A 15,548-nucleotide genomic window follows, 5' to 3' on the forward strand; every position below is an offset into this window, starting at 1 on the left:
ATAGAGTGAAAAACGTAATTCTTTTGTATTCAGCGTTTTAAGGAATGCCACAGTATCACGTAGCAGGCAGTATGCGGAAAAGCAGAATCCGCGAAAACTGGTGAGGGTTGGCATTTCTGAATTACAAGATGGGTGTTAATTCAAAATCACATATTTGGAAGTCCGATTTCTGTATTACAAAGACTTTGAGTTAACGATGTTTTACTGTATCGCAAAATTAACATCAGATTTCGCCGGTGTGTCTATTTCAAGTGTTTACATGGCAGAAAGCATTAACAAAGGGAATAAGAAAACCAATTATAGCCTACACATTGTACATCACTCAAAAAATAAGGCAGTATTCCTTTTTTCTTCATTAAAAGTCACCCATTCTTATACCGTACAAGATGTTAGCTATAATCGAGAATTCATTTTAGGCCAACCTATGTGTTGGGAATTGTAGGTTTCGGAAGCTTTAGATAACCTAAAATGTGTCTGAAAATCAGAGTCGTCGTAGTCCTGGAAATATGTTGCACATTCTTTTATCCAGCTAGGAGGTTTATTCATTGCATAATCTTCATCATATTACTCGCCACTGTGATTTTATCTTTCAGTTAGGTATTCCAGCCGCCTACGGGCGTTAGACGTGGAGTGTGATGAACTTGTAAGTAATTTAGGAGAGGATTCTAGTGATGCATGAGACAACGAATCTTCCCATCTACAGGGAATCAAGCCTATTGCAAGTTCAGATTAATGAAATACCTGTCACATAAGTAGACCTACTTGCTCGTTTTCATGGAAAATGTATTTTGTAGCAGTGATATTTGCGTAAAGACCACGTGGACCTCGCGGAGTGATATGAAATATTTGTTTATGCCTACGTTACTCTGTTGATGGAAGGAATTTTAGTTCAATTCATTTTTTTCCTTTTTTTTCAAAATGAGCCTTCTTAAAATGAGGGTGTGGGCGTTATTCGACTGCGGGGATTATTCGGGTTAATACGGTACAGCACGAAGTGAAGGGTCACTGCATTTACATTTGCAACATTTAATGCTTTGCACCATCAGGCTATTCAAGAAGGGGGAAAATCTGAATAAAATCATGTTGCAACTAACCTAAAATGAATAACCATGGCATGTTAATAAATCATACAACCCTGGTCTAACACTTAGCATGGAACTTTGTTGATTTGTTCTGGTGTTATGCATACCACCATCCCTTACGATTTACCCGGAATCTTTCCGGTTTTAACTCGTCTTCCGATTTTCCAATTTATTTTTATTTCTTCCGATTTTTTACTAATATAACTGCTAGTACGGCTAATACTCTTCCTCTAGGATAAAGGATAAATTCTTATGTGCTTGTGTAATTCACAAAACCTCATTTTCAAGCATATGTATTTGATGCTTTATTTCGTGAGTGTTTCGTCCGTCGCCTTCGTGTATCATGTTTCCCGCTCACCACAGCAGCGTGTGCGCTTTATACAGTTGGGGATTAGGGGCGGGAATCGTCCTGCAAGCAAGAGGCTAGCGCGCACTAACGACTCAGTTAATCGGGACGAAAGAATGAGTGTTATTGTGTTGTTCGTGCGCTGTAAACATAATTTCTGTGCGTAGTTTCATCGAAGTTGTAGGCCACATGTTTTTTCTTGCATTTCTATGCTTTTCCCCTTCGTATGTTAATAATGTATGGACGGGGCGAGTTGCCCGTGTGGTTAGGGGCGCGTGGCTGTGAGCTTGCATCCAGGAGATAGTGGGTTCGAATCCCACTGTCGGCAGCCCTGAAGTTAGTTTTTCGTTGTTTCCCATTTTCACACCAGGCAAATGCTGGGTCTGTACCTTAATTAAGGCCACGGCCGCTTCATTCAAACTCCTTGGCCTTTCCTATCCCATCACACCATAAGACCTATCTGTGTTGGTGTGATGTAAACGCCACTAGCAAAAAAAAAAAAAAAAAAAAAAAAGGAAGAAGAAGAAGAAGAATGTATGGGACATATTGAATTGTTTTGTATGTTGTAGTTTCGCGAATTTAAGTGCATAATTTTAATGAGTGAATGTTTTCAAGGGGGGTTTGTCGGTGACAGTTTCTGGTATTTTCTTTTCTCGTTATGGCCAAAAAATATAACAAATGTTATCTCTAAATGTTCAGAATACCTATAAATTTCTGTTCAGTTTACCGCCTGATGAATGAAACTACCGTATTTTCTTGCGTAATTAACGCCTTTGCATAATTTACGCATCCCAGTATTTTTGGGTCCAATGTGGAGAAAAAGAAAATGTTCACGTATTTGATGCATCCACAACTTCGAACATCCATCACTCAGCTCCATATGCGTTTCGAAGTAAAGATGTCAACTATTCAAGTAGCAGGCTTCGTATTGCGAAAGCAGGCATTTTATACACAGGGCAACGTGCTGTTATTAGCCGTCAGGAAATCCCACTGCACTAGTTTTACGAGTGTTTCGGGTACGGGACATTCTGTGATCTCAAAATTGTCAGTCCACAGTATTGGAGTAATACTGCATCATACAAACTGGCGGTGATCAGTTACACCGAAACATACAGGAATCGAGCAGCGGGAAGCAAGTACCGGTATTCAGTGTCCGAATGAAACGTGTGCTACTGCGGTAACAGAAGTGCACTACAAGCGGCCAACAAGTCTTGCAAAGCATTTCGCGGACCAAAAGGTGGCAAGTTTCCGCAAGTAGAGGATTATCTGCTGAAATATATATTTTAGTTACACAATGTTGGATAAGGCATTTCTCACAAAATGCTGTATTTTAATGAGAAATATCCGTGGCACATGGAATTAATGTCTCCGATTTGAAAGTTAGCCGAGGCTTGATTAATTTTATGAAGAGAAATGGACTTTCTCTTCGACGTAGAACAACATTATGCCAAATAATGACTATTGATTTCAACCATTTTCATCACTTTGTGATTGAAAAGCATAAAGTGAAGGAATATTTCATCTCCCTTATAGGAACCGCAGGTCAGATGTCAATCAGTTTCCATAAACCACAGAGTCGAACAATCGATATGAAAGGTGGTGTGTTATCATACGCGCTACCGGAAGCAAAGAACAATGATGTCCTGCAATGCTTGGTGTAACAGCTGATGGCAGAAAGCTTGTACCTTACATTGTTCTAAAACGAAAAATAATGCCTAAAGCAAAACTTCCACGAGTATCCTCGTTCGTTTTCAAGAAAAAGTGGTGGATGGACACGTCACTCGTACAAGATTGGATACGAACGGTTTGGGGTAATGTAGCAGGGTCCCTCCTTCAATGCCCGGCCCTTCTCATGTTCGACAATTTTTTTTTTTTTTTAGCCGGTATGTCATTCAGGTCATATTGTCTGCTCATAATGGGAAGAATAGTTTCCAGTGTCGGATGTCTAACTTACCTGATGTATCCTATTTGACTTTTCAGAAAATATCCTACACCGTAATTTTATGCCTAACTACTGTAGCAGTTACCCGCGGCTTCGCTCGTGTGGATTTCGTAAAATAATAAAAGTAATCGTTCCTCGGTACTGTACTGAGACATTATCTGAAAATCCCTAATGTATAAACGTTAACCGACAAATTGAGTTTCATTTATCCTGCAAACTCCTTGTAAACCACGTTTGTGTTATTGTCTTTTGGGGCTAAGATGACCATGCAACATAGAACTGTACATACGAGAAACAGTCTTCTCTCAAATAAAAGTTAAAAAATGTTTATTTTTAAAGGAGATTCCAAATATCTATCTCCATGTCGTAACATTTTCAGTTTTTGAGATAGGCCATAAGAATCCCCATAAAAATGCCTCTTTATCAGTCCTTCCCATTTTCCGAAAATAAAAAGAAACACATGTTCCTTTACTTTTAAAGGAGATACCAAATACTAATTTTCCCATCTGTAACATCATCAGTTTGTGAGAAAAGAGCATTCTCATTAAAAATTATTCACTTCCCTTTTCACTTCTTTTCAACCCCCCCCAAGTGCCTTTTTCGAAAAGAAAATGTACGTGCTCCTGTATTTGTAAAAGGCTTTCCAAATACCAAGTTTCATGTCTGTAATATGTTAAGTTTTTGATATATACTGCAGATATACTGGTACTCATTTTCAAAATTCACCCACTTTTTCACTTCTATTCAACCCCTTAAGTGGATTTTCCGAAAACAAAAAGTATGTGTTTTATTTTTAAAGGAGATTCAAGATATGGTACCAACTTTCACGTCTGTAACATCTTCAGTCTCTGAGATATAAGTATCCTCTTAAACAGAATTCGACTCCTTCCTTACTTACTTTCACCCCTCCCTACACCAAGTCAACTTTCTGGAAACAAAAATGTACATGTTTTTAAAGGAGATTCAAAATACCAAGTTTCATGTCTGTAACATCTTTATCTTTTCGAGATATAAGTATCCTCATACAAATAATTCAACGAATATTTCAGTTCTTTCCCCCCCCTCCCTCCGCAAGTGGATTTCCAAAAACAAAAGAAGACGTGTTTCTTTATTTTTAATGGAGATTCCGAATACCAATTTTCACTTCTGTAACATTTTTGAGATATAAATATCCTCACAAAAGTAATTCAACTCTTTTCACCCCACTCCCGTTAAATTGATTCCCCACCCACCAAATAAGTGTTGCTTTACTTTTAAAGGAGATTCCAAACGACAATTTTTACGTCTGTAACCATCAATTTTTGAGACATAAGTAGCCATATCAAAAGAATTGTTTTTTTCACTTCCTTCCACCCCCGTCCTTAAGTGAATTTTCCGAAAACATAAAGTGTTTACTTATAAAGTAGCTACTAAATAACAATTATCACGACTGTAACAATTTCAGTTTTCTAGATATTTGTCCTCATAAAAGGAATTCAATTCCTATTCACCCTCTCCTCCCAAATTTATTTTCCCCCTAAAACGTGCTTTTCTTTAAAAGAGATTCCAAATACCAATTTTCACGTCTGTATCAACTTTAATTTTCATAAGGTATAAGTATCTTATGCCTTTGCTGGCAGGACCTAGTATTTACAGTGCACTGTGCCTTCTGGTATAGGCTAGAGCAATTTTGTTACTTTCATAGATCTGTCTCTGTCTTATCCTTGGCTTTGACAATGTGAAAGTGACTGAGGTATAAGCGATGCTAGTAATGCCAATATTTATGCAGCCAGTCCCTGCTATGAATGGTGTGAAAATGTTGCTCATAGGGTCAGTTGGTGTATGCATTTCAGTGGGCTTGGCAGACTGATATGTAATAGCAACTCTGGCTTGGTGAAGAAAGCAACAGGAAACTACCTCACTCCTCATTTCCTTAGTACGCCTCTTCAGTGATGCCTAGGCCATCTATGACGGCTGATGGCAGAGCTGTTGAGGATCCCACCAGCGGAATCGCTGACGGACTGAACATACATACATACATACATACATACATACATATCTTCATACAAATAATTCAATAAATTTTTCAATTCTTGCACCCCCTTAATGGGATTTTCCGAAATCAGAGGAATATGTGTTGCTTCTAAAGGGGATTCCAAACACCGATTTTCATATCTGCAACATCTATAGTTTTTTAGATATAAGTAGACTCATGCAAATAATTTAACTAATTTTTCAATTTTTGTTCACCCCCGCCTAAGTGGATTTTTCGAAAACAAAAAATATGCATTTCTTTATGTGATTCCAATCACCAATTTTTACGCCTGTAACATCTTCAGTTTTTGAGATATCAGTATCCTAATACAAATAATTCAACCCGCTTTTCAGTCCTTTCTACCTGCCCCTCCCCCCCCTCACCCAAGTGTTTTTTCCAAAAACATAAAGTACGTGTTTCTTATTTTTGAAAGGGATTAAAAATACCAATTTTCACTTCAGTAACGTGTTATGTTTTTGAGATATACTGTAGATATTCTCATTCTAAAAATTCATCCCCGTTTCTGTTCCCCTTAAGTGGATTTTCCGATAAAAATTATCTACGTCTCTTTACTTTTACAGGAGTACCAGTCTTCAAGTCTGTAACATGTTAAGTATCTGAGATATATTGTAGTCCTAGATATAATTTTTTTAAATTTCCACCCCTTGTGTCACACCCGTTCACCCCCTATTCATTGGATTTTTGAAAAGCAAAAGAATTTGTGTTTCATTAGGAGATTCCAAATACCAATTTTCATATCTGTAATATCTTCAGTTTTTGAGATATATGTATCCTCATAAAAGGTATTCAACCAATTTTCCCCCCTTTTTTCAACCCCCGTAAAGGGATTTTGCGGGGAAAAAAATGTGTTTCCTTATTTTTAAAGGAGATTCTAAATACCAAGTATTACATCTGTAAACTTTCACACCCTTTTACACCCTTTCGCACCCTTTGCAACAAAAATATGTGTGTTTTATTTTTAAAGGAGATTCTTAATACCAAATTTTACATCTGTAAACTTTTAAAGTTTAGAGATATAGAGACTCTAATTTTAAAAATTTTAAAAATTCACCCCATTTGTTACTCCTGTTTAACCTCCATTAATTGGATTTTCCAAAAACAAAAAAATACGTGTTTATTTTTAGAGGAGATTCTAAATTTCAATTTTCAGGTCTGTAATATCTTCAGTTTCTGAGAGATAAGTACCCTCATAAAAAGCATTCAACCCATTTTTCAACCTTTTTTCACCCCTCCTAGTGGGATTTTCCAAAAACAAAAAACAAAGTGTTTCTTTATTTTTAATGGAGAATCTAAATGCCCATTTTTACAGCTGTAAACTTTTAAAGTTTCGAGATATAGATATACTCATTTTAAAAATTCACCCCTCTTTTTGCCCCCCTTAGCGACAGAATATCCAAAAATCCTCCCTTACTGAGCACCTACATTGTAATATAAATGTATCCTCAAAATTTCATTCCTTTATGTCCAGTACTTTTGGCTCGGCGATGACGAATCAGTTAGTCAAGACAAGTTATTTTATATATATATAGACTAGCAAGATACCTGTGCTTCGCTACGGTATTATACTGAAATTTGTAATTGAATGCTTATTGTTTTATATATAATTAGCCAAAATTCGCGATCTGACTGGTTTTCTGAGAGAATCCGCCGAAATTCGCGATCTGACTCGTTTTCTAATAGATTACAGCAAGTTTCCTCCCATTTTTCAATCTTTCTCTCCAGCAGTCGATTTTGTACTTCCCGGCTAGGTCCAGGTATTCCACCCGGTCGGTTGGGTCCCTAAATCTTTGCCATCTTTTCCTATAAGCATTTTTAGTATGGATCAAATCCTTCAGGAGATCCGGGGTAGTGTCATCTTGGGTGCCTTGGCGGTACTGAGTCCGCGGCCAGGCTGCATTCTTAGTCATTACCCGGTTAGTCATTACCCGTCCAGGACCCGTTTCCAGCGCGTTCTGCACATATATTACAAGTTGTCCATTTCATGACTGTATCGATGAATATAACCAAGAAGTTAGTAAAATAACCACCTAATCGATTATTATTGCCTCAGGCAAAATTGAATATAAATTAGCACTTAGAGGACATGTTTCGACCACTTAGTGGTCCTCTTCAGCTGTATAAAGAAAGAATTGAGAAGAAAAAACATTAGGACAATAAGCACAAATAATAAAAGTTCTTTGGAGACTCCTTTGTTAAAAAATGGAGGTCATTAGAACAGGACATCTTGCTTCTTCTTGTTTGGAAAAGATGTTTATTCTGCGCTGTCTAGAGGGTTTGTCTTTGAGTGCGACCTGGTGAAGTAACGATGTGACACAGTCTGACAGATCTCTGGAGAGAAGGGAAGTAGAGTTTTGTCGTCATCTAAAATATCATGTGAGGGAGGAGGGAGATTGGGCTGTGCTTCTGCGATGTCGTGTTTGATTATATCTCTTGTCTGTCTTGTCTCTTTTAAGTCTACCCATTCCAAGTATTTACTAATGTTCTCGTATAAGATTTTTTTTTGTTCGTTGTTTTCATTAAGCTAATAAACTTAAAGGTAACGAATTCCAGGAATCTGGTATTTATAAGCTAACTTGTACTCATTGTAAAAAAAACTTACGTAGGACAATCTGGAAGGAACTTCTTAATTAGATATCAAGAACACATCAATGCTGAAAAATACAAAACATTCTCTGCCGTGGGATCCCATATGAAAGTGTCCAACCACAAATTCACCAATATCAGACAGGACCTTAAAATTATCTGTATGATAAATAAAGGAAATCTAATGAACAACCTTGAAAACATCCACATCGTATTTGATAAATTAGAAAATGGTGAAGAGAATCTTAACGAAAACAACAAGCAAAAAAAACATCTTATACGAGAACATTATTAAATACTTGGAATGGGTAGACTTAAAAGAGACAAGACGGACAAGAGATATAATCAAACACGACATCGCAGAAGCACAGCCCAATCTCCCTCCTCCCTCACATGATATTTTAGATGACGACGAAACTCTACTTCCCTTCTCTCCAGAGATCTGTCAGACTGTGTCACATCGTTATTTCACCAGGTCGCGCTAAAAGACAAACCCTCTAGACAGCGCAGAATAAACATCTTTTCCAAACAAGAACGAGAGGCAAGATGTCCTGTTCTGATGACCTCCATCTTTTAACAAAGGAGTCTCCAAAGAAATTTTATTATTTGTGCTTATTGTCCTAATGTGCTTTTCTTCTCAATTCTTTCTTTATACAGCTGAAGAGGACCACTAAGTGGTCGAAACATGTCCTGTAAGTGCTAATTTATATTCAATTTTGCCTGAGGCAATAATAATCGATTAGGTGGTTATTTTACTAACTTCTTGATTCTGCACATTTGACAACGGTCCAGAACATTATTATTGTTGTTGTTGTTGTTGTTGTTGTTGTAGATGTTCTGGACCCCATAGCAGATTGCAAGACCGCTACTTTTCGGTAAATTATATCTGCTGCCATTGTCATTGTTTACAATGTGACCAGCACCATTGTCGTGCGTAGGCAAGTCTGCGGGATTTCTGGTGATACGAATTACATACTTCCGTGCATTATTGACCTTATTATAGAGGTAAACAAATGGACGGTCAGTCTCATTCCCATCGTTTATTTCAAAGGTGTTTAAATTTTTATTATATGCCAGGAGAATCTACTGTAATCTAAGAACGTTCTCTGAAGAAAAAGATGGCTCTTGAAAACGAACCCAGGAAAGAAAAACTGATTGGTTTATGATCAGAATAAGTACATCGAAAATCAACAGCCTGTTTCCAGTCCTTCCACAGGGTCAGGAATGGAATGAATAAAGCCATCACCTAGCAGCGACTATAGGAATTGTGCCGGCTGCCGAAGCCTGTCGCACTCCTCTGGGGCAATGGATAATGAATGACAAATGAAATGAAATGATATTGGACAATGTTGCTGGAATGAATGATGATAGGAGAAACTGGAGTATCCGGAGAAAAACCTGTCCCGCCTCCGTTTTGTCCAGCACGAATGTCACATGAAGCGACTGTGGTTTGAACCATGGAACCCAGCGCTGGGAGGCCGGCGCGCTGCCACCTGAGCAACGGAGGCTCCGTATAAGTACATTATGAACAGTAAAATCAACTGGTCTCGCCTCCTTTTACACCCCAACTGCCGTTAAGTTTATTTATCCCTCCCCCACAAACAATTAAAACAAGGCTTGTTTCTTTATGTTTAAAGGAGATTCCAAACACCAATGTTCACGTCTATTACTTTCAGTTTTGAGATATAAGTATCCCCATAAATGTAATTCACTTTTCTTCACTTCCTTTCACACTCCTCCACCCCCCCCCCCCCCCCCCTCCTAAGTGAATGTTCCGGCAAAAAAGCTTATTTCTTTAATAGTAAAGAATCTTCTAAATACCAATTATCATGACTCTAACTTCTTCAGTTTTTTTATTTATGTATCCTCATGAAAGGAATTCAACTCCTTTCCACTCCCGCCCTCCAAGATGATGCCCCCTCCCCTCCCCTCCCCCCTGCACAAAAGCGTTTTTCTTTGTGTTTAAAGGAGATCCAAATACCAATTTTCACGTCTGTAGCAACTTTAGTTTTTAATAGACGTAAGTATTCTCGCATAATTAAGTCAATTAATTTTTCAATTCTTTCGCCTTCCCCCCCCCCCCTCATTGGATTTTCCGAGAATACATGTTTCTTTACTTTTAAAGCAGATTCCAAATATCAAATTTCACGTCTGTAACATCTCCATTTTTGAGGTATCAGTAGCCAAATTAAAAGAATTCAACACCATTTTCAGTGGTATTTTGGAAAACTAAAAATACGCGTTTCTTTATTTTTAATAGAGATAAAAAATACCATTTTTCTAACATGTTAAGTTTTTTGAGATATACTGTAGAAATTCTCATTTTAAAATTTCACCCCCTTTTTAGTTCCCCTTAAGTGGAGTTTCCAAAAACAAATCACCTATGTTTCTTTACATTTCCAGGAGATTCCAAATACCACTTTTAACGTCTGTAACATTTTACGTTTCTCAGGTATTCTGTAGATATAGTCTTTCAAGGAATTCATCCCAATTTGTCACTCCTGTTTGACCGCCATTAATTGGATGTTCAAAAAAAAAAAGTTTCTTTATTTTTAAAGGAGATCTCATATACAAATTTTCAGTTTTGTAATATCTTCAGTTTCTGAGATATATGTATCCTCATTAAAACCATTCAACCCGTTATTCACCCTTTTACACCCCTCCTATTGGGATTTACAGAAAACAAAGAAATACGTGTTCCTTTATTTTTAAAGGAGATCTTAAATATCAATTTTTACATGTGCAAACGTTTAAAGTTTTGAGATATAGATACAGTCATTTTTAAAATCCACCCCCTTTTCACCCCCCGACTATTTGGATGTTCCAAATGAAAAAAAAAAATTCTTTATTTTTAAGAGATCCCTAATACCAATTTTCTGGTCTGTAATATCTTCAGTTTCTGAGATATATCCTCATTAATGGCATTCAACCCCTTTTTCACCCCCTCCTATTGGGATTTTCCAAAGAAAAATACATGTTTCTTTATTTTTAAAGGAGATTCAAAATACAAGGTTTTACATCTGTAAACTTTTCAAGTTTTAAGATGTAGATACACTCATTTTAAGAATTCTCTCTCCTTTTCACCACTCCCCTTTTTGGATTTTCCAAAAATGAAAATAATACATGTTTCTTTATTTTTAAAGGAGATTCTAAATGCCAATTTTTACATCTATAAACTTTCAAAGTTTTGAGATATAGATACACTTATTTTAAAATTTCACCCCCCTTTTCCCCCCTTAGCGACAGAATATCCAAAAATCCTCTCTTAGCGAGCACCTACATCATAATATAAATGTATCCACAAAATTTGATTTCTTTATGTCCAGTAGTTTTGGCTCGGTGATGATGAATCAGTCAGTCAGTCAGTCAGTCAGGACAAGTTATTTTTATATATATAGAAGACGATAACCGCAAATGAGTTGAGTCAATTGTGTTTATATTATATTTGATGTATCTTTTGAATGTAAATGAATTGTGAATAATTTGTAAATATCTGAATTCCTTGAATAATTTACGCATCCAAAGATTTAGCCTGTACTTTTGTCAAAAAGTGTGTTAATTACGCAAAAAAAAAAAAAAAAATCTGGTATTATGCATTTTCTTGCGTGTTGGTGTGACATAAATATTATTATTTGTATGTAAGCGTCATAAATGTGAGTGATTAGGTACATTTTCTTGTAACCATTTTTATGTTTTCTTAGTTTTAAATTTAATGGTCAGTTCGCGTTTTAACTGTAGATATGTATGCCTTTTATCCTGACCTTTTTTCACGTAGACCGTGGTGGATGTATGTGATGAAATCCAAGAATTAAAAAATCTTCCTATAATTGGTTTCTTAAAGTTGGCAGGTTATTTATTTTTATTTATTTAGCGTATGGCCCATACAATCAAGTTGAGTTCAGATATAAATTATATACATATTTACATAACAAGAAAACAATGAACAAGAAAAGGCTCCCTATAACTGAATGTCAAGATCACTGATCCACTGTATTGCTTCTGGAGTTGCCATCAGGAAATCCACTTTGCTGCCTGTGTATGCCCGCTTTTCACACTCTCTGACAATATGATGTATGGAGTGGGCAGGTATGGTTATGTTATGATTACATGCAATGTGTGAAATTATGTTGCAACTAACCTAAAATGAATAACCATGGCATGTTATTCAAATTAAACAACTGGTCTAATGTTTGTTTTGTATCTTGTCCGACAATCACGAAAAGTCAGATGTAATGTTAATTCGCAATATGAAATACATTTTTCACCATTATGAAATCTAGCTATAATGGACATGCTGTGTTAATAAATCAAGCAAGAGGCTGCATGATTTAGGTCACGTAGCTATCAGCTTGCATTCAGGAGATAATGGTCTTGAACCCCACTGTCAGCAGCTCTGAATAGGTTTTCCATGGCTCCCATTTTCACATCAGGCTGTGCCATAATCAAGTCCACGATTGCTTCCACTCGCAGCACTTTCCTATCCCATCATCACCATAAGACCTATCCATGCGAATGCAGCATAAAGTGTAAATTATAAAAGTAAAACATTTAATTAATATTAGAACTTTAACATTTCCCTTCTGAAAATTAGGATGCAGGGATTATTCGATGGGGAGGATTATTCGGTTATACACAGTATATCTGAAAAGGACTAAAATCTAAACTCTTAGCAGAAAAGGAATATTCAGTTTTAAACTTCATTTGTTTATTAAATAATCAATTGAGGAATAATTTGACTGTATTTTTGTTTTTCAGTGTGGCAGTTGATGAGAAAGTACTTCAGGAATGTCTTCGTTTTATGGAAACTTTACTGGATAAACCTGCTGGCCGTCTTGCTCTGGACCAGTTCTTCAACAGAGAGACCGGTCGAGATCTTGTCCAGGTGCTACTCTCAGTAGCCTCCCCACAGGGTTCACAGTCCACACACTATGGGACTATGGTGCTGCGTTTCTTTAATAAACTGTTCAGCACTGGTAAGCTTGTTTTTTTACGATATACTTATGTTGCTTGAAGGAGAGTGAAAATATTCAGTTAACTGTAAATATGGGGTAACCTTTTTAAAATTAAGCTAGCCTAGCAGTAATTACTGCAGATAAGATCTTCAATTTATTTACAGTATTACCCCACATTTACGTTCCTGTATTCAACATTTTCCTGTTGTTTACAGCTTGTTTTGTTGTTTGCCTCAGATTTCCTGTACTCAGAATGTATTCAAATTCTAAAATTTACATTTGCAACATTTTATGCTTCACACCATTTATGCCACATCAGGCTATTCAAGAAGGGGGAAATTCTAAATAAAATCATGTTGCAACTAACCTAAAATGAATAACCATGGCATGTTGATCAAATCAACCCTGGTCTAACACTTAGCACGGAACTTCACTTTTTCTCACGGCTAGGCATGCAGTAATGCTTAGCCCACACATGTTCATTCTTTGAGAAGCTACATTGGTGTAGAATAATGAAGTTATCAAGTGATTCAGAATTCATCTTGCCTGAAATTATTTTGGGATTATTGTTTTATACTTGCTTTTGTTGTTGCAGTTGTTAAAGTTATTGGTGCTGATTCATCGCATTAATTTTTGTTATCTGAGACAAGTGGCCAAAGTAATTTGCCGCGATCATATTGTCGCGTTGTTTCTTTATGTTCATACGTATTTGTTAACCCTTCTTTGTTATTGCTTTATTGCTGATGTTTCCTTTTCTGGCTTTAAAAAAGAGAGGGGAAAGGAAAACTTTCTCTTATGAAGAGAAGGTTCGAAAAAAAAGTTGATTTGTTCCCTGGAACACACATTGCATTGGAATGTGAAATCAGCTTTCTGTATCCACACTAAATACAATGATGAAAAACAGAAGCAGCATAACATCAAGGACTGCAGAATACAAACCAAGCTCGAAGGAAAAGAAAGGAAATATAAGTAATTTATTCGATGTTTATTATTGGTGTTCTCTGGTGGTGTTTTTATTGGGGTGTTGGTGTCCAAATGAAGGAGTTCTGTAGGTTCCTCGCAATTTAGAAGCTTGTTGAAATATTGGTCAGAATTCCTGCATTGTCTTTATTGTTATGAGCCATCTTTCCATTTTCAGTGGGGTCGGGGGCTCATATTTTCGGAGCTGTTTTCTGAAGGTTGTGTAATAGTCCCTTAATTGAGTTTTTTTTTTTATTGAATCTTCTTCAGGTAATTGCAGTGTGTCCTTATGATGCTGTCTTTTGTATTCTTCTTAAGACGTGGGTAGTTTCATTTCTCTGTTTTACTAGATTTTTATAGGATATTTTTTAATTTTGGGACTGATGTAATAGCCATGCCTGATGTCTTTTCTCCACTGCTTCATCACATTCGCTGTTTCACCATTGGTGTTTTTTACATGGTTGAATTGGAGCCAGATCTTCTGCAATTTGTTCAAGGTTGTGTACTAAGTCTTCAAATTTATCTGTGATTTTTTTTTTTTTTTTTTTTTTTTCGGTTGCTTTTTAGTAATTTTCATTGTTGGTTAGCTGGGTAGGATATATTTTTCTCTTAGTTTTAGGGGCTTGCTTTTGTTGTCTCCTCCGGGGAGTAAGTTTAATTTTAATTTTAACTATGTAGTGATTTGAACCTGTGTTTATTTCTTGGAGGACTTTGACGTTACAGACCTCTTTGTGGTGGTATATGTCTGTGCAGATGGTGATCCAGTTACCATTCTCCTTTAATGTAGTCGGGGTGTTTCCATGTTTTGAGTTTTTGAGGTTGTCTCTTAAAACGTGTAGAGTTTGAGATTAAGTTATGGTTTCTACACAGGTCAACTAGTTTATCTCCATTTTTATTTGTTCTCTTGTGTGCTGGCCATTTTCTGATGATGTCACGGTATTTTCTTTCTCTGCCTGGTTGACCGTTGAAGTCACTTATTAATAATTTTACATTGTGTTTGGAGATGTTATCTATGGTCTGGTCCAATAGGTCCCAAAATTCCTCTGTTTCTTCACGGTCTTTTGAGGAGTTGTTTTTATCGTTAGTGGGAGCATGGGCATTTGTCATAGTAGTACAGATTTTATTAGATGCCTTTAAGGTGAGCGTGAGTTTCGTGAAGACTGTGATTTGAATTCTTGCACTGAGTTTATTATTTTAAGGCTGACCAAAAATCCTGTTCCAATTGTGGGACATTCTTCATCACTCTCTTCCTGGGTATACCTTTATGAAGTCTGTACCCTTGACATTCCAAGGGATCCTGGTCAGTGTTTTTCATTTCCTGTAATCCTGTGATAAATTGTGTTGGTCCATTATGTCGGTGATCACTTTTAGTTTACCAGTTTGCATGAGTGAGTTTATATTGTGTGTCGAGAAGTAGGTTATCTGCTTTGGTTCGATTCTTGATTTTGTGTCGTTTGTGTATGTCGTACTGGGGTATTTCCGTCTCTCCGACTTCATGGTTTCTTTCAAGTGGCAGCCCACTGTATCCAAATGCTGCCTTCTTTGAACTCGTGGTTCAGCTGGTGGTGTATTCCTTGAAAGACTGTCGAGGTGTCACCTGTGTGGGACTAGGTCCCGAGTTACAACTCTGGATGTGATCTAGTGGGGT

At 36.8% G+C, this 15,548-nt stretch overlaps 1 protein-coding gene across 1 annotated transcript in view; it reads left to right on the forward strand.

The window, feature by feature from the left end:
* The window catches only part of poe (E3 ubiquitin-protein ligase-like protein poe), a 797,274-nt gene that overhangs the window by 287,751 nt on the left and 493,975 nt on the right, over nucleotides 1–15,548 (forward strand). The window contains exon 25 of the mRNA XM_067137373.2: nucleotides 12,744–12,961. Within this exon, the coding sequence (XP_066993474.2) occupies nucleotides 12,744–12,961 (218 nt within the window). The remainder of the gene's footprint in view (nucleotides 1–12,743; nucleotides 12,962–15,548) is intronic.

This window comes from Anabrus simplex, chromosome 1, assembly GCF_040414725.1.
Source record: "Anabrus simplex isolate iqAnaSimp1 chromosome 1, ASM4041472v1, whole genome shotgun sequence".
Lineage (NCBI taxonomy): Eukaryota > Metazoa > Arthropoda > Insecta > Orthoptera > Tettigoniidae > Anabrus > Anabrus simplex.